Below are 20,628 nucleotides of genomic sequence, written 5' to 3'. Positions count from 1 at the left end.
GCTTCATGAAACAGTGTCACTATCTTCAGAGTCCACTAGATGGTAGTGATGTGTTGATGAAGCTCCATGAAACAGTGTCATTATCTTCAGAGTCCACTAGATGGTAGTGATGTGTTGATGAAGCTCCATGAAACCGTGTCATTATCTTCAGAGTCCACTAGATGGTAGTGATGTGTGGATGAAGCTTCATGAAACAGTGTCATTATCTTCAGAGTCCACTAGATGGTAGTGATGTGTCGATGAAGCTTCATTAAACAGTGTCATGTGTCAGTAGCCCCCTCCGTTTTTAAACCACAAATATCTGTTTGAAAATTCTTCTGGAGATACATCTAGTGGACTTCTTCGAGATACTGCTTCATGAAGCTTCATAAGTTTGACAGTAAAGAGCACAAACCTCTTCCCAGGTGAAGTACGTGGGCTCGTCTCCGTCCAGGTAGCGCAGGCCTCCGTGACGTGGTGGCTCCTCCACCACAAACTCAATGTTTTCCGAGCTGTAGAACGGGTGTGAGATGTTGACGATGTCCGTGTTGATGGCTCTGCTGAAGCCTTCTTTCACCGTGAAGTTCACGGCGTGGACTGGAATGAGTCTTGGAACGACGTCCACGGAGACGGGAAGGTCTTCGATGGTGCTGAAGCCGTTGCTGACTTCTACGGTGAAAGAGTCACGACCCTGAGGAAGATACACTGAGTTAAGAACCAATGAACGGGTCACGACCCTGAGGAAGATACACTAAGTTAGGAACCAATGAACGGGTCACGACCCTGAGGAAGATACACTGAGTTAGGAACCAATGAACGGGTCACGACCCTGAGGAAGATACACTAAGTTAGGAACCAATGAACGGGTCACGACCCTGAGGAAGATACACTAAGTTAGGAACCAATGAACGGGTCACGACCCTGAGGAAGATACACTAAGTTAGGAACCAATGAACGGGTCACGACCCTGAGGAAGATAAACTGAGTTAAGAACCAATGAACGGGTTACGACCCTGAGGAAGATACACTGAGTTAGGAACCAATGAACGGGTCACGACCCTGAGGAAGATACACTAAGTTAGGAACCAATGAACGGGTCACGACCCTGAGGAAGATACACTAAGTTAGGAACCAATGAACGGGTCACGACCCTGAGGAAGATACACTAAGTTAGGAACCAATGAACGGGTCACGACCCTGAGGAAGATACACTAAGTTAGGAACCAATGAACGGGTCACGACCCTGAGGAAGATACACTGAGTTAGGAACCAATGAACGGGTCACGACCCTGAGGAAGATACACTGAGTTAGGAACCAATGAACGGGTCACGACCCTGAGGAAGATACACTAAGTTAGGAACCAATGAACGGGTCACGACCCTGAGGAAGATACACTAAGTTAGGAACCAATGAACGGGTCACGACCCTGAGGAAGATACACTAAGTTAGGAACCAATGAACGGGTCACGACCCTGAGGAAGATACACTAAGTTAGGAACCAATGAACGGGTCACGACCCTGAGGAAGATACACTAAGTTAGGAACCAATGAACGGGTCACGACCCTGAGGAAGATACACTGAGTTAGGAACCAATGAACGGGTCACGACCCTGAGGAAGATACACTGAGTTAGGAACCAATGAACGGGTCACGACCCTGAGGAAGATACACTAAGTTAGGAACCAATGAACGGGTCACGACCCTGAGGAAGATACACTAAGTTAGGAACCAATGAACGGGTCACGACCCTGAGGAAGATACACTAAGTTAGGAACCAATGAACGGGTCACGACCCTGAGGAAGATACACTAAGTTAGGAACCAATGAACGGGTCACGACCCTGAGGAAGATACACTAAGTTAGGAACCAATGAACGGGTCACGACCCTGAGGAAGATACACTAAGTTAGGAACCAATGAACGGGTCACGACCCTGAGGAAGATACACTAAGTTAGGAACCAATGAACGGGTCACGACCCTGAGGAAGATACACTAAGTTAGGAACCAATGAACGGGTCACGACCCTGAGGAAGATACACTAAGTTAGGAACCAATGAACGGGTCACGAGTCGACCACACACCTGGATGGACATGGAGACGTAGAGGATTCGCTCCTGGTCGATGTCCTCCTGCGTGAAGGCCTGGATGTAGTCAAGTGAGGGGGAGGACGAGTCTGATTGGTTGTTCAGCATCACAACATGACCAAGACGAGGCAGATCTTTAATGGTGAACAACATCTCTGTAGGCAGAATGTTCTCCTGCTCCACCTGTCACAGAAACATCACATGATCACTCAAGAAAAGGACTTTCAATAACAGTGTAACTCGTTTTTAAAATGTGCTACGTTTCAGTTCCAGGATTTGAATTTGTATTCATTAAGATTTGACCTTTAAACAAGATTTAACTAAACATTTTACGCAATTTACTTTTCCATTTGTGCACTAGAATTCATTTTTGTTGTGGTTTAAACATGTGTATAACCTAAAATGTATCACTTTGATATGTGACGGGATTACCTTCAACTGATCCGGCTTGATCACACTGTGCTCGCTGTCGTAGGAAATGATGACTTTATTGTTGACGACTTGTGGCGTGGAAAGAAAATCCTTTTTAAATATTTTAATCATGAACGTTCCATCTTCAGAATGGCCTCTTGCGTGGACTGTGAAGCTGAAGGCGTCATTGGACTGTTGACTTCCGTAGCTTTGCTGATATGAAACGACACCTTTCTTCAGGTCCTCCTGGGTGAAGGAAGACGCCTCGATCCCACTGACTATAATCTGTCCTGCACTGGGAGGTGAAGTCACCTCGAACTCAATGTCACTCTCGTCCCTGATGTCCATGTTGGACTCTGCGTTCAACATGGAGGTGTTCAGGGTCTTGGTGCTGCCGTGGTCGATGACGATGACCGTGTTGTTCACCACTTTCAGGTACGGCTCGCTGGCTTGGATTTCAAGGAGAGTCGACGTTTTGTGGAAGCCATCAGACACTTGAAGTGAAAACTTCTCCAAATCTGCTCCATGGTGAACAAAGAGGACTTTCTTGTCTCGCAGGTCGGCTTGTGTGAAACGGTAAAGGGTGTGCGAGGGATTGGCAGTGGACACGATGCTGCCGGAGAGGATTCCTTCGTGAGCGAAGACGATCTGGGAGTCGTTAAATCCAGAGTCTTCATCCATGAACTGGATGACATCAGTTGTCAGGAGACGTTGACCTCGACGGACAACATTAAGCACTTTGTCCACCACCCTAATGGGAGAGTGTTCATTTTTGGATTGGATTTGGATTCTGAAGACCCCACTTGCAGCTTCCTGATGGTCAGGATCCTCTTTGTTCTGGTCAAATATGGAGAAATGGAATTCATCCCTTTCAGTCTTGGAACCATCATGTTTATATATAAGTCTGTCAAGGTCCAGATCTTCATTGCTAAAAACCCTTATTGCTCCTTCGAACCTGGGCTGGCCAGGCGGGGAATCCCTGATAAGTCGCCCGTGCTTTGGTCCTTGTGTGACTCTAAAAACAAAGTCTGCAGAGCTTGATGAATACATCCAAAGATAGTCTTTGTTCAGTGTCTGCTCACTACCCTGAAGGACTAGAAGTATTTCGTTGGTGAGGGTGAGGCTAGGAATCTCTGTATCAGCAAGTAGACTCATCGAGAAGCTGTACACGGGAGACGACTGGTCCTCGTGAACGACTCTGAACTGAAACATGTCTTCACTGTCAACAGTAAGATATTCTCTGCCACTGATGCTCACTGCATTATCGTCAACATCCTTCTGAGTGAAAACATCTCCGTCACCCAACTCTCTGCCCAGAAGCTGCAGACGTACCAACGCAGGTGACTTCACGACCACATACACGAATGATTCAGGGTCTGGGTTTCTTCCTTTCGTTTGAGCTTGAAGCTCTCTACTGCTGAGTGTCAACACTTCTCCAGCCTCTACTATCAGTGGAACCCCTACATGGACTTTAACTTCTGCTGGGATGATCCTGACCAGCAATGTGTTGTTCTTCACCGAGAACTGACCGAGATGTGCGTCAAATTGAATTCTTTCGACAACAACGTCCACCTGATCATCGGAGTCTGTACTTAAGTATCTGATGAGGTTTTGATCCAAATCCGATTGGTGAAAAGTGGTGACCTTCTTGTACGTCCCCTCACTCGTATACACTTGGAGTTCTCCATGTAGAATAGAGTTTGTAATGTTAAACAAAACATCACCATTACGCGGATGAGCTAAAACAGCCAAATTTGCGACACCGATGGAAGCGTTGCCACCTTGGACCAAGGTGAGGCCAGTGTTGGTAACAATCGTCACATGCGGTTGTGCGACAGTCAGTCTGAAAGTGGCCGACTGGCTCACGGATTGTCCATCAGATATTTCCAGGATAACTTCAGCAACATTCCCACCTTTGTGCACAAAGTAGATCTTCCCATCTTTAAGATCCCTGCAAGAGAACTCAGAAATGACTGTGTTTGGTCGATCGCTGTTTTCCAAATAGCCGTCTTCCTTTGAAAGCGTTGAGATCACAGTCACCACCAGATCATCGCAGCGAGAGTCTGAGTCGACAATATTGATAAGAGTTGGGTTCAAGCGGGTTCGGCCCTTTTGTGTGATGGTGATTTCACCTCCACTCAATTGTGGTATATCGTTGACAGGAACAATTTCAATCGGCAGAATGTATTCCTGGGCGTTTGCTAAACATTCAGGAAGGTAATCGTCACTCTGGGCGACCACCTCTAGCTGGATCTGATCCGCATTTCTGTCATTCCCATCATGAACATACTTAATTTTCTGGGCAACGACATCCAGAAGCGTAAACTTTTGTAAACGCCTTGTATTAATGTTCATGTCAAGCACTCCATACAAAGGGTCGTCTTTAAGTGAAAATATAATCTGTGACTGACGCATTCCTGCAGCACTGAGATCAAATGCTGGCCTCAGGTTTTTGATGTCAAGAAAAACTTCCCCTCCTTCGCTCACGAGCACTGGACTGATATCAAGAAGTTTGGTTACATTTCTAAAAACCTCTGGCATGTCCTCTGTTGGACTGCAGTGCTGTACTGCGGGGCTCAGATCCATATATGTGCTGCTAACAGTTGGAGAAACTGTAGTAGTTGAGTCCATGTCGTAGTAGCTTGAGTAGTCGTAATCCTCTCCTTCACACTTAACGTGGACGTCTTTGGTCACCAGTGCATCTTGCAGGCTTCTGTCCTTCTGATTCACCTTAATCTCTCCCAAGCAGCCAATAAACGACTCCGCTGTCATCTCCTCCTCGACTCTTTTCAAAGAGCCACTGTCTCGAAAGACATCCTTCATCTTCCCCTGAACGCCTCCCAGATAGAGGCTGCCGACCAAGTCCAGTTTTTGTGAGGCGTCCAGTGGCAGCGAGGTGGTCTGACTGTCTATGTTGAGCGTGAAAGAGTCGTGGCTGATCTGAACTCTAACCCGATGCCACTGATCGTCGTCCAACTGCACTAGTGTGTTGTCCAGCACCTGCATGCCAACACCGTAGTCCAGCACACCTCTGAGGAATCCTTTGACGATTCCAATGGCAACGAAGTCTGACTCCCGACCCGGGTGGAAGACGAGTAAGGCATCCTCAATCGTGGTCTTCATTAGAAATTCCAAAGCCTGTGTCGTTCCACCTGCTCCGCTCCAGGTAGGAAAAGAGACGAAAGAGTCGGGTGTGCTGAAACTGGTCGCTTCACCGTCTCCCACCTCAAACTCACTGCTACAGGACTCTTTGGTGTCCTTGCACTGTTTGAATACAGTCGCTAATATGTTGAACCCATGCGACTCAAACTCCACTTCCGTCATGCAACCACGAAAAGGTGGAATGGCGTTGCTTAGGTAGGGGGCATCAAGGTCTCCGGTTCCACCGAGCCAAATGCCAAGGTCAATGTTGAGATCCTCCCCATTGTCCTCCATAGGGATGTATGTGGAGAACAGGTCATCGATGGACATGGTTAGCTTGTCGTTGTCCAGTGTCAGTGAAACTTTGTGCTCCAGCAGGTTGTTTAGTTGAACTCCTTGAGACGAAGACAGAGTTACTTCACCAGCTCCTAAGTTCATCCGGGCCTGAGGAAAGATCACAAGAGAAGATGTTGAGGAACATTGTGTCATTGTTTATCATAAATGCTGACAGAGAGGCTGGTGCTTTGATGGACGTTTAATAGATTTAACTTTAAATCTCTCTAAATCAAACAGGATTGGGCAGTTTTAGCGGCTCTTTACAGAATCTGACTCTTAAGTGTTTCTGGTGGACTGTCATGCTAACATGCTGAACCTTTCAAGTCTCAATCAGCTGCAAAGAAGGAACAAAAAAGGAACAGTGCTTTTTTACTGACACATTTTATTCAAATGTCTGCCTAGTATGAAGTATGAGTATGAAATTGGACAATGCTAGTTAAGGTTAATAGTTATCGCTGATGAAGGATTCCTAGTGATTGTGTAAGAAACAAGATCGATATGGGTTACCTTTCACAAATCCAAATGGATGAGAATAAGGGATTTAGAACTTGTGCTTTTAAACCTCCTCAACGGTCTTGAGCTCACCTGAATCTCTCCGTTCACCAGCTCCACAAAAAGATAGTCTTCCATCCCGGCAGCCAGAAGCAAGAGACCACTTCTCCGACTCGTCTTGATTTGCATGGACACGTGGAACTTGGTGAGATCTTGAAAGGCTTGTAGACTGCAGTGACTGTCCCCGAAGTACGATTCTGAGAAGACAGATACAATCTTACAGCACTTGGCAGGAAGTTTCTTGTTCAGAATGAAAAGAGTTTTCTCTCTAAAGCGCTGACTGTCGATACGTCTTTCAGTGAAGACTGCGAGTGTTTATTGAGCATGACTCAGTTACTCTTTACTATATTCCCAGAAATAGGACTGAGAGCTGGTTTTAAAACAGTGGATTTACGTCGATGAATGTGATAGTTTTGTCCTGGAGTCGTTCCTGTGTTATCAGACGTCAACTCGCTGCATTTATTTAAGACCAGCTCCTCTGGCCTCAAAAGGGATTTTCTCTGCGAGACAGCAGTCGTTTCCCCTTCACAGGATCCCTGGCATACGCAGGATGTGATTTTGAGGGATTGAGGTGTTTCATTTCCAATCACATGCAAATTCATCCACCTGCCCTGGACTCTGGCTCTCGGAGGCTATCAGCAGAATGTAAACCACAGAGGAAGTCAATTACTCTCCGGCACACACGCTCGCAAATGAACATGGACGGATACCAAGATGCAATTTTCTCTCCATGGTTTTCCACGTGTAAGATTTACGAGGATGACTGATCAGAATAAAATAAAAATAATAATTATTGTGGAATCTTTATGGATCTTCTTCTTTTGATAGCAAATGATGCATCAAGTTGAATACCTTGATTTATGGAGTGGAATTAATCAATAAAGTTCTACCTAACCTAACCTAACCTAACCTAACCTAACCTGACCTAACCTAACCTAACCTAACCTGACCTGACCTAACCTAACCTAACCTAACCTAACCTAACCTAACCTAACCTAACCTAACCTAACCTGACCTGACCTGACCTGACCTGACCTAACCTGACCTGACCTGACCTGACCTAACCTGACCTGACCTGACCTGACCTGACCTAACCTAACCTAACCTAACCTAACCTAACCTAACCTGACCTGACCTGACCTGACCTGACCTGACCTAACCTAACCTAACCTAACCTAACCTGACCTGACCTGACCTGACCTGACCTAACCTAACCTAACCTAACCTAACCTAACCTAACCTAACCTAACCTAACCTAACCTAACCTAACCTAACCTTACCTAACCTAACCTAACCTAACAGAGTTCCTGTACATTGAGGTAACATTGGACATGTTTGTTTGCCACATAGTGAGAAACATTCATTCATCCACGGAAACATCATCACGGTGATACTGAGTGATCTTGACGTCCCTGACGTGAAGCCAGACTGATGATCCAACATTCAGGACCTAAGACAGCTCTTAGGAAACAGACTTGCTTCCTTTCAGGTAATCTGCTCTGATCAACTGAGATCTACTTCACTCTGGGTGTAAACACACAATAGATCTAAAACAAGAGTGTCTTTCTTCACCCGTTCATGACCATCAGTTACATGGATTACTAACAGGATGGAAACTCAACACTAGGTAAAGTTCACAGACAAATCTTGATTCCACCACAATTCTGATGAAGTAAAGCTAGAGCGGACGAAGTTAGCTGTGTGTGAAAAGATACTCAACTTAATCATATATTTATTACTATATACATATAAACTATAACTGAAATAAAAAAGCAAATTCTGGTTCTACTTTCAGATCTATTCATGGTCAGACCTTCATGATCTGATCCAGACTTACACCCCAGCTCGGGCTCTGAGGTCTGTGGATCAGAATCTACTGATGGTTCCTGAACTTCTGGACCAGAGGAGAGAAATCCTTCCAGACTGTTGCTCCTAAGCTTTGGAACCATCTCTGTGTTTGATGATCTACTGACTCCTTCAAGAAACATCTGTGTTTGATGATCTACTGACTCCTTCAAGAAACATCTCTGTGTTTGATGATCTACTGACTCCTTCAAGAAACATCTGTGTTTGATGATCTACTGACTCCTTCAAGAAACATCTGTGTTTGATGATCTACTGACTCCTTCAAGAAACATCTGTGTTTGATGATCTACTGACTCCTTCAAGAAACATCTGTGTTTGATGATCTACTGACTCCTTCAAGAAACATCTGTGTTTGATGATCTACTGACTCCTTCAAGAAACATCTCTGTGTTTGATGATCTACTGACTCCTTCAAGAAACATCTGTGTTTGATGATCTACTGACTCCTTCAAGAAACATCTGTGTTTGATGATCTACTGACTCCTTCAAGAAACATCTGTGTTTGATGATCTACTGACTCCTTCAAGAAACATCTGTGTTTGATGATCTACTGACTCCTTCAAGAAACATCTGTGTTTGATGATCTACTGACTCCTTCAAGAAACATCTCTGTGTTTGATGATCTACTGACTCCTTCAAGAAACATCTGTGTTTGATGATCTACTGACTCCTTCAAGAAACATCTGTGTTTGATGATCTACTGACTCCTTCAAGAAACATGTGTGTTTGATGATCTACTGACTCCTTCAAGAAACATCTGTGTTTGATGATCTACTGACTCCTTCAAGAAACATCTGTGTTTGATGATCTACTGACTCCTTCAAGAAACATGTGTGTTTGATGATCTACTGACTCCTTCAAGAAACATCTGTGTTTGATGATCTACTGACTCCTTCAAGAAACATCTGTGTTTGATGATCTACTGACTCCTTCAAGAAACATGTGTGTTTGATGATCTACTGACTCCTTCAAGAAACATGTGTGTTTGATGATCTACTGACTCCTTCAAGAAACATCTGTGTTTGATGATCTACTGACTCCTTCAAGAAACATCTGTGTTTGATGATCTACTGACTCCTTCAAGAAACATCTCGGTGTTTGATGATCTACTGACTCCTTCAAGAAACATCTGTGTTTGATGATCTACTGACTCCTTCAAGAAACATCTGTGTTTGATGATCTACTGACTCCTTCAAGAAACATCTGTGTTTGATGATCTACTGACTCCTTCAAGAAACTTGTGTGTTTGATGATCTACTGACTCCTTCAAGAAACATGTGTGTTTGATGATCTACTGACTCCTTCAAGAAACATCAGTGTTTGATGATCTACTGACTCCTTCAAGAAACATCTGTGTTTGATGATCTACTGACTCCTTCAAGAAACATGTGTGTTTGATGATCTACTGACTCCTTCAAGAAACATGTGTGTTTGATGATCTACTGACTCCTTCAAGAAACATGTGTGTTTGATGATCTACTGACTCCTTCAAGAAACATCTGTGTTTGATGATCTACTGACTCCTTCAAGAAACATGTGTGTTTGATGATCTACTGACTCCTTCAAGAAACATGTGTGTTTGATGATCTACTGACTCCTTCAAGAAACATCTGTGTTTGATGATCTACTGACTCCTTCAAGAAACATCTCAAGACACTTTGATTTGAGCTTTTCCTTGATTCTCTGAGACTCTTGTGTTCGTCTTATGTTGATCTTTTAAAGTATATATTTTAACCGTGTATTGTTTTGATTGTTAAAGTTCTTTGTGATCCTGGTCTGAGAAATAATACTTACTTACTGACTATACTCACAACAGAACAAGAACTCTCCCTCAAAGTAGTGTTTACTAAAAAATAAATCAAACATTCCTGGACGATGTATGTTGTAACCTCAGGACCTTTAAAGTATCAATAAAGCTGCTGCTGCTTCAAATACTTCCAAGGACTTCCGTAGTGAAGTGAAACGGTGAGAAGGTACGAAGTGAAGCAGGAAGACTCACTGGTTGGTCGCCTCAGAAGATGGAAATGAAAAGCGACAGAAAGTTTGTTCTGGGTCTGTTGATCACCTGAGTCTCTACTCCAGCCTGGACCAGACGAGAAGCTTCGCTAATTGCGAGTCAGGCTTTGGTCTCAAACAAGGAGGGTCGGCTTTCTTCCTGTCAGACAATTGCATTAACAAAGACAATCTTGGTAAGCTCTACGCCTCTTAAATCCCAGCTTTAGTTGGATTGTTCGCTGAGCACAGGGTAAAGCGAGAGCAGCGCGATGCCAAGACTATTCTGCCGGGGGATTTTCTGCTTCTAATTCAGCTTGTTGCAATTGCCGGAGGAAAGTGAGCACATTTTCTAATGGTACACACAAAGAGTCTCTTCTGTGATGTTGCACCGGGACCTGGAATTCATTAGTTCTCCTGCTCGGCTCAGTCGAGCGCCGTCGAGAACGAGCCTCGTATAGAAAGAAAAAAAAACACTTTATTTGGTAAAAAAAAAAGCCTTGTTTTGTTTACGCCTGAGTGTCTTTTTGTAAATGCTTTTAATGAGCAGCGTCTGCAGGTGTTGGATCTGCTCTCAGTAATGGACCTTCTTCTGAACGCTGACGGACAGAAGAACATGTTGTTGTCATTTGTCCAATAGTTTTGTATATTTGAAGCAATACATTCATTAATATTTTGCTCACATTTAGGACAAACTGACAAAAGCTTTTCGATGTTTTCTTTCTTTAATATTTAACATCCGGAGACGCTGGAACCGAAGGTATTCGTGCAAACACCTGTAGAGAAGAACTTTCTGCTCATGTGGATTCAGATCAAGTCCGTCTCGGTCACTCATGGTGACGCACAACTATCAGAAAAAATAAACTTAAATAAACAATAAGGAGTTTTTAACTCAGCTCTGAACTTTGGATTGTGGCAGTGAAGTACCCGGAGTAAACCCAGACACGATACAGGTTCTATCCCAGGGTTGTCTCAAGCTTAAGCGTAAATCTCGAATTTTAATATATTTATTAATATGAATATATTGTTATTATTTAAAAAAAAAAAAGGAAACTTTTAAAAAGAAGGAAACGTTTCTCTTACGTTGAAAACGATTGTAACGTAAGTGACGATGGATCGAGAAAACTATAAATGATCTTTCAGAGGGATTTTAAAATGTTTTTTAATCATCATCACCTTAAACCAGAGGATTGTGTTTTTTTTTTAATGTGATCTTTATTCAATGAACAAGAGAACATTAAGAAAATGAAGTTAATAACATTTGTTGTGGACGTTAATAATGACGACTGAGAGTAAATGTTGTCACAGAGTTAGTTAGACTTAGAAACGTATCCAAACACACACAAGGTTTAATTCCGTTGATGAGTTTTTATAGTTTTGATCTGTCAGTCAAACCACAGTCAGAGTCAAAGAACCGTCAAATGATTCAATAAAACCACAAATATCAGTTATAAATTTATATCATCATCGAATTATTCATTTTCCCTTTGAAATAAATAAAAAAATAAAATATTATTTGAGTTAAAATTAATTATTATTAACTAGTGAAATGACTAAAACTAACTGTCAGTCACATTAGATTCAAACAGATCATTGTAAGTGTTCATTTGTGTAATACGCAGCTCCGCCTGTAGGGGGCCAGAGTCAGAGTTCAGTCGCTATAACGACCGAAAACAAACAGTTTGTCACTGAAACCACGAGTCTCCTCGACCTAAACCACGCTTGTGTTGCTCATTGGTTCTCGTGACTTTGGGGTGTGATTATGCAAACGATGCTGTGTTGTCATAGCAACAGCACTTAAGTCATGTGTCGTGTTTTATTTCGGTGAGTTTCCTGTTTGTTCTCCTCTTCAGTGTCTATGGAGATAATAACTGATAATAACTGATAATAACATCTGACCGACTTCATGTTTTCATAATCTTGTCCTCCTTCTCTCATCACACTCTCCTCTGTGTTCTTGAGGTTCTTCTACTTTTATTTTTGTGATTCTGACCCGACAGGTCACGGCTTCGTTCACTTTTCTTTGTCATGTTTGTCTTTTTGTTTGTTGTTAACCTTGTTGTGTTGTTTGTGAACAGACGTTATTATCGTCGATGAATAATATTCCTCTGATGCACTAATAACACGATTCATTCTTCAACAAGATAAACAGACTTTATAAGATGGTCTTAGAAGATATGATAAGATATTGTATCAAACTCATGTTGAACCTTATTAGACTTTTTACTTTGAGTTTCTCGTGTGTTCAGTTCAACAAAAGATTTACTCGTTTTTAATGTGTCATCCTGGATCCATTGAGCTTCCATCCATCGAAGTAGTTTAGTAGTAGTTTAGTCTTCACCTAAGTATTCAATAATGAGTGAAAATAATTTAAGACACGCACACACACACACACACACATATATATATATATATATATACACATAATATAATAAAAAAACAGCTTCATTCTGCAAATATCAACGACATCATGTAAGAAATGAATTTAATAATCAACAGATTCTGTTTTCAATACTTTGACTTTCATCATAAAATACTGTGATAAAGTCAATGAACTGCATCTTGACATGTTGAAGCTGAAGTTCACAGCGACGTCGATGGTTGGAACCTCAACAGTAGCGAGTAGTAACTCTGCAGACCTTCAGAGCCTTCACTGGCATCTTCTCACGAGGCTCAGGACACTGTCCCAGAGAAGTCAGTCCTCACGCCGGACGTGTCCGTGTGAAACTCCGCTTCTTTTTAACCCTTTTTCAAACCCCTGGGACCCCGGGGCGAGACGGCGGCGCGACTGAAAAGGTAAGATAAAGGTCCACAGCAGGTTTTCTCCTGCAGGCCATGATTCAGATCCTGATCCTTAGTTCGTTAACGCAGCAGTTACACGGCAGACAAGAAGATTAACGAGCTGTGAACGAAGAGTCAACAATAGTTTACTGTTGAGGATCTGAACGACACATTCAAGCTTTAAGATGAACTTCTGCGTCACATGTTTCTGCTTCAATAACAATAGATCTTGAAACTTAACTTTGTTACTTTATTCATGTTATTACTTAGTAGTGACGTGTAGTCGAAGCTTCGTGACGCTTTGACTTGTTTGTCCACTAGATGTCGCCGTCTACTATCGATTGATTCGAACAACAATTCCATTAAAAACAATAGTTTATAAACCTGACCTCGTGACCCCGGACGGTGAGACCGGATCTGAAGACATGAGGCAGATTCTTGAAGCTTCATCATGTGAACATGAAATAATGTGAGGTTTCATGGGTTCGAAGCCAAAGATTCTACGCGAGAGAACGACGTCTGCTGAGCTTCATGGAGTCTCATCATCACAGCGTTGATGCAGCAGAAACGTTCATTTGACACATACACACCAGTCAACACATGGATGTGATCCCGCCTCGTGATCGTCATGAGATGATTTTCAACGATATTCTGAGCGTTTATTTATCTGGTGAGATGTTTGTTCTTTGACGGAAGAGAAAAAGATTGAAGTTTGTTCTCACAACGTGTTCTTCAGGTACGAGAGCGTATTTTAAACACAGAAACACGTTAAAGACTCTCAGCGTGAACTGAACTCTCTCAAGTGCCAGAGAAAAGTTTCCGTGGACCGTTGCTGTGTAATCGTGCTAAATATCAAGGACAAAGAAGTACTGTTCAAAGGTTGTGGAGCAATTCCCCGAAGTGCCAGGCTTGCTCAAGAGCTACAGGTTTGCCCCGAAATGACAAGCAAACCAAATAAAAGCGACAGTTTGGTCACATGACGGCCTCGTCGTGTTGTTTGTTCCACAAAGTGTTGTCACGACGGTTTTACGAGCGGCGTCTGCTCAACCGTGGCTTCGGAAGCCGCCGCCGTGGAGGTCAGGGAGGTCAGGGAGGGCGGGTCTTGTTAAAATAATCCCACCATGACATCAGACGAGCGACCCCCGCGGGGGAGACTGTGGACTCTTTTAGCAACGTTTGGACTCACACTCGGCCAGAAGGTTCCAGAGAAACACAGGCAAACCATTGTTGGTCCTGAAGGTTTGTCGCTGGAAATGTTTGCAGAGCGAGAGCAACATTCTGACACTCGGGTGCAGAAGCGAGGAGTCGAAGCAGGTAAAGAGACACGAGGATCATGTTCAGAGTATTGATGACTCGCAGCAACATGAAGGAGCTTCTTGATTTCAAATCACTTGTTCGGTGAAGAAAGTTCACGCAAACATGGAGGTCGAACAAGAGAAACTATAAGAAACTTCATAACATTATTGACAATATTATTCTTTCATCTTGTGAATATTTCGACGAGTTTATTTTTGCAGTAATTATGACTCGGGCAGTGGAACGATCTAACATCTGATGCTTCGTTTAAGTCACGCCCACAGAGGGCGTGAGTGTCATGTGGCCTCGAACCCTGTTTCCTGAAGCAGATCAAGAATCTGATCTAAAGTCACATCAGTGACTCACAAACATATGACCTTCTGAGAGACTTGTTTTCAAGTATTACTGATTTAACTTTAAAATGATGAGGTGTATCACAATACAATGATACAATATATAGTGATATATAGTAGTAACAAGTATATATGTGTAGTATTGTCCAGTACCTGACTCTGGTGTTGTGATAGTGTAGTATCAAGTATATATGTGTAGTATTGTCCAGTACTTGACTCTGGTGTTGTGATAGTGTAGTAACAAGTATATATGTGTATTATTGTCCAGTACTTGACTCTGGTGTTGTGATAGTGTAGTAACAAGTATATATGTGTAGTATTGTCCAGTACTTGACTCTGGTGTTGTGATAGTGTAGTAACAAGTTTATATGTGTAGTATTGTCCAGTACTTGACTCTGGTGTTGTGATAGTGTAGTAACAAGTATATATGTGTAGTATTGTCCAGTACCTGACTCTGGTGTTGTGATAGTGTAGTAACAAGTATATATGTGTAGTATTGTCCAGTACTTGACTCTGGTGTTGTGATAGTGTAGTAACAAGTATATATGTATAGTATTGTCCAGTACCTGACTCTGGTGTTGTGATAGTGTAGTAACAAGTATATATGTGTAGTATTGTCCAGTACCTGACTCTGGTGTTGTGATAGTGTAGTAACAAGTATATATGTGTAGTATTGTCCAGTACTTGACTCTGGTGTTGTGATAGTGTAGTAACAAGCATATATGTGTAGTATTGTCCAGTACTTGACTCTGGTGTTGTGATAGTGTAGTAACAAGTATATATGTGTAGTATTGTCCAGTACTTGACTCTGGTGTTGTAGTATTTTCAGACCACATGACTCTTGACGAAGTCGTAACTACTTTCATTTGTTTTCAAACCAAAATATGTCCAAACATCAGCTTTAAAAGCTGCTGGACTCACTGTATCCTCTCGTCCTCAGTCATCATTCTTCCTTTAGCTGTGGAGGACGTAACGACTGCTCCCTCCAGAGGTCGGAAGTTTAATTGCGACACAAAAATGAACAAACACTGTGAATATTTGCCAGTAAATATTATCTGAAGATAAAAAATGCAATTTCTTTATTTTCCAAGTCACTTTATAATAAGTAAGTAAGTAAGTAATATTTATTTATATAGCGCTTTTCCAGACCAGGGTCACAAAGAACTTAAACAATCAAAACAATATTCAATAAAGTATATACTTTAAAGGTCAAGATAAAACTGATGATATGATAATAACTATGGTAAAGATAAAAAATAAGCGAATAAAAAGAATATATCCTTGTATTTTACTAAACATGCCGTTGAAACAGAACCGACCAGAACTGTGAGGACAAAACATCTGTCGGACATGATGATATTAAAAATAAAACACTTTTGAAAGATTCTCAACAAGAGAATCTCTCAAACTAGTATCTTTCACTAAAGCCAAACTAAAGGCTGTTTCCAGGACGTGTCCTTCAGTGATCGGAGCTCGGGGTCTCGGAGAGGAAGGAGCCCCTGAGCCAGGAGCTACTGAACAGCCTGAGACTTGTAAGAAGAGCCTCACGTTAATGTGATCCAGCTGAACGTACACACAGCAGACTGACCACCACCTTCCCCCAGAAGACCCTGCAGGCTCCTCCTGCAGAACCTACTCCACATGGATGCTTTCTCCAGATGTTATTCCACACCGTTCACCCAGAGACGTAAACAGACACACACACGCACAAACACACTATTAGTGAACGTTCAATCATGAGAGGCTGAGTCAGCCTCAGACGTCCCACCCTGTTCCAGCGCCACTTACCCTGCGAGCACTTCCTACTCATCTGGGAAACGACTGATGTGCTCGAGCCCGACTTTTGCTTCTCCTCAGATCTGATTGTATTTCATCAGTTCAAATCTCAACAACATAGTGACACAGCAGAGATTTGTTCATCTGAGTGAGAAGCTCTTTTCTACCTGGAGTTTGTATCTTCATACCATGTGTGTGTCAACATGTGTAAGTAAGTAAGTAATTTTTATTTACAGTATATAGAGCTTTTCCAGACCAGGGTCACAAAGCGCTTAAACAATCAAAACAATATTCAATAAAGTATATATTTTAAAGGTCAAGATAGAACTGATAACACAACAGGAGTTCCAGGAAATCAAGGAAAAGCCTGAACAAACGAACAAACTTAAGACGAACGTCTTAAGATGTTTCTTAAAGGAGTCAGTAGATCATCAAGCGCAAAGAGAGAGAAGATCGTTCCAAAGCTTAGGAGCAACAGCCTGAAAAGATTTCTCTCCTCTGGTCCTGAGTCGTGTGCGTGGAACCATAAGTAGATTCTGATCCACAGACCTCAGAGCCCGAGCTGGAGTGTAAGTCTGGATCAGATCAGTGATGTAAGGAGGAGCCTGACCATGAATAGATCTGAAAGTAAGAAATAGAATTTTAAAGTTGATCCTGAAAGAAACTGGAAGCCAGTGAAGAGTTTGAAGGATCAGATAAATGTGAGTTCTTCTACTAGAGCGGCTCAGAATTCTGAATCAACTGCAGACGAGACGATCCTTCTTGTTAAGACATGAAAACAAACTGTTACAATAGTCCAGACGAGAAGAAACAAACACATGGATTATAAGATCCAGATCATGTTCCGACAACATTTTCCTAAGTTTAGAGATTTTTCTCAGTTGAAGGAAACAGTTTCTGGTCAGTTTTCTTCAGTGTTGAACAAGAGACATGTCTTTATCAAATACAACACCCAGGTTTCTCAGGCTCAGTTTGACAGACTGACTTAAGTCACCCAAGTACTGACTCAACCCTGGAATCTTATCATCAACAATCACAAGAGTTTCAGTTCAAGTGTTTTCACTCATTGTTTGATTTCTAGCAACAATTGACTAAGTTCAGCCTCTGGGGCTCAGTTGGATCAACAGAGCAGTAGAGCTGGATGCCATCAGCAAACATGTGATAAGAAACATCAGGAAATCTCTGATATGATTTTACCGAAGGGAATCAAGTACAGCAAAAACAATAATGGACCCAGAACAGAACCTTGAGGGACTCCACACAAAATATCTGCCGATTCAGACCTCATTTGATTGGCAGATACACTAAAACTGCGCCCAGAAAGGTAAGATGAGAACCATTCTAACACAGACCCAGACAGTCTTCATCCCTGAGTTTTCTCAGCAGGATCTGGTTCAACTGTGTCAAAGGCTGAGGACAGATCCAACAGAACCAGAACAGTGAATTTACCAGAGTCAGCCGACATCATGATGTCACAAAAGCTGTCTCCGTAGATGTTTACAGAAGCCAGACTGAAACTTCTCATGGATGTCGCTCTGATCCAGGAACAAAGACAGCTGCTCAGACACCACCTTCTCAAGATCTTGGACAAGAATGAAGATTAGAAATAGGCCTGAAATTACTGTGGACAGTCGGGTCTAAGCCTGGTTTTTTGAGAAGACGCTCCACAATGGCATGTTTAAATGCATTGGGAAAAACCCCCGTGGAAGGTAGAGGTTCAACATATTGGTAACCTAGGGGCCAATTACATCAAATACTTTCATAAAAAGCCTACAGGAAGGATACACATGTACATGTTGTGTGCGTCAACATGTGTGTGTCAACATGTGTGTGTCAACATGTGTGTGTCAACATGTGTGTGTCAACATGTGTGTGTCTTGAAATGGTTCCAGTCCCTCATGATCCCAGGAGAATGTAACTAGTATAGTTTGTTTTTTACAAGACAATCCCGACGACCTTCCCCTTCCTGCTGGACTCAACAACTTCTTTGTCCGGCACCAGGACCGCGACGCACAGAAAGAAAACGTTTATTATTTCTGCCTCAAAACGATTCATTCAGAAAAACTGATTTTCTCTGGGATAACATGAGCGTTTGACTCTTGACGTTTGGAAACGAGTAAAAAAACAAACTCCATGTTTGCACACAACGCTTGCACACAAACACACACATTGGCACAAAGTCTCAAGAAGAAAGACACATACACAACACCGTCGTCGGCATACAGTCAAACATACACAAACACACAAACATCTTGATGAGTCAGCGTTATTGTAAGATGATGATCTTTCATGAACTTTATTGTCGTCTTCTTCAAGTCGTGCTGTTGTTTTTCCATTTGAACGTCAGTGAATATAATCCTGACCTTAAACAAGAAAGGTCGGGGACCCCCCAAATTAGAGGATCCACGATGCAGGACCTGGACTTGAACCCCACACATCTCAGGGGGCCAGAAGAATAGAAGAACAGAAGAACAGAAGAACAGAAGAATAGAAGAACAGAAGAACAGAAGAACAGAAGAACAGAAGAACAGAAGAACAGAAGAACAGAAGAACAGAAGAACAGAAGAACAGAAGAACGCTTCCTTCTCCCCAAAAGCTGGGCAGTAATCATCGACCTGTGGCCTCGTTCGTCTCCGGTGTCAGGACAGTCTTGGCTGCATCAGGCGGAGCGTAAATGTCAGTGAGGTCCTCATCAGGATGCACAGCAGCAGACCCTCCACCTGGAGACCTCCATGGACGTCTGGCTCAGACTGACGTCACATCCTGGTTCGGAATCTCCACAGCCTCGAATCGTGGTTCGATAAAGATGTTGATGTTGAGGATTGACTTTCACAAGATTCCAAAGTGTTGCCGGTGACGTTTGAAACCTTCTCCCGCCGTCGTGATGACATCACAAGTGAGCGCCGCAGTCATGTGACTAATGAAGCAGATTCTCTCTCTGGTTAGACATGTGACGGCGTCGGCGCCTCAGGGAAGCCTCCGAGGATCACATGCACACAGACGTCGGGCGAGTGTAAAGTATGATGAAAAGGAAGCGGAAAATCTGCAAAGCAAACGTCGGGAGTTTGACAGAAAATACAAACGCGAGGCCGAGAAAAGAGCGAGAGCGACATCAAAGAAGAGACGACGTTACATCACGTCTACGTCCAGATGACAACAGGAAGTGCAAGAGTTACCAGCAGATGATATGTAAACACACGTCATTGTGAAGGCTTGTGTTAAACATGAAAGGATCGGACGAAAATGTTCTTAACGCTGAAGCAAATCACACGATGGATGGAACGAAGAGAGACGTTTGATGAACATCAGCGAGAGCTTCCACCAGTTCAACATGAGGAACATCTCAGGGTTGTCATAGAAGTCGTTTGTGACATTGAAAAAGTTGTATTTTGACAAAGAAAAGATGAATAATAGCGTGTGTGGTGGAGACTGAAGACCTTTGACCTTTGACCTGCCACAGCAGAGACAACGATCCTCGCATCTCTTTCAAACTGAAGTTTCAACCACTAAGAGGCAGAATCCACGACAACCACCTGTATTCTTACGCACGTGCATTATATTGCAGGACGATCTGATTCGAACGAGGGAGAAATTAAAGTAAAATAAAAATCAACTCAAGGAGACTCGCTTCTTATTTTCTTGCAAGAAGACGAGTCTGGAAAACATCATCGAATAAAGGTAAGTCGTTAAAGAATGTTATTGATTGAGCGACAGGACCTCGACTATGTCGGTGATGATCCAGTTGAAAGAAAAACAATTAACTGAATTGTTCAGAAGAAAGTACAATAGAACGCTGATATTTAAAATCATCATTTCTTTATCAATTTAACCCCTTTTCTCATGTCTTCCTGATGTTAAAGATTCCAAATGAGGGACAACCAGGTCTGGACGGTTTCAACGGAGAGAAAATACATCTTTTCTACTTTGATATCAGGTTTGATAATCAGAGATGGCTCCGAGTGAACTGAGAGTTGCCGACAGAAACTACTTTAAACTTCAAACGCATCTTTAATATTTGAAAAATGAGTGGGTTTTACAGAGACGTTCGTCTCCATCAACA

General features: G+C 42.5%; 1 protein-coding gene across 1 annotated transcript in view; it reads right to left on the bottom strand.

Annotated features, from left to right (window-relative positions):
- The window catches only part of cspg4 (chondroitin sulfate proteoglycan 4), a 61,069-nt gene that overhangs the window by 14,606 nt on the left and 25,835 nt on the right, over positions 1–20,628 (bottom strand). Inside the window, exons 2-5 of the mRNA XM_087797580.1 lie at positions 6,538–6,701; positions 2,497–6,060; positions 2,062–2,247; positions 395–670 (exon numbers count right to left, since the gene is read on the bottom strand). Coding sequence (XP_087653706.1) covers positions 395–670; positions 2,062–2,247; positions 2,497–6,060; positions 6,538–6,701 — 4,190 coding nt within the window. The remainder of the gene's footprint in view (positions 1–394; positions 671–2,061; positions 2,248–2,496; positions 6,061–6,537; positions 6,702–20,628) is intronic.

Source organism: Callionymus lyra, chromosome 8 (assembly GCF_982586985.1).
Source record: "Callionymus lyra chromosome 8, fCalLyr1.hap1.1, whole genome shotgun sequence".
Taxonomy (NCBI): domain Eukaryota; kingdom Metazoa; phylum Chordata; class Actinopteri; order Syngnathiformes; family Callionymidae; genus Callionymus; species Callionymus lyra.
This window is presented reverse-complemented; position numbering and strand designations above follow the sequence as displayed.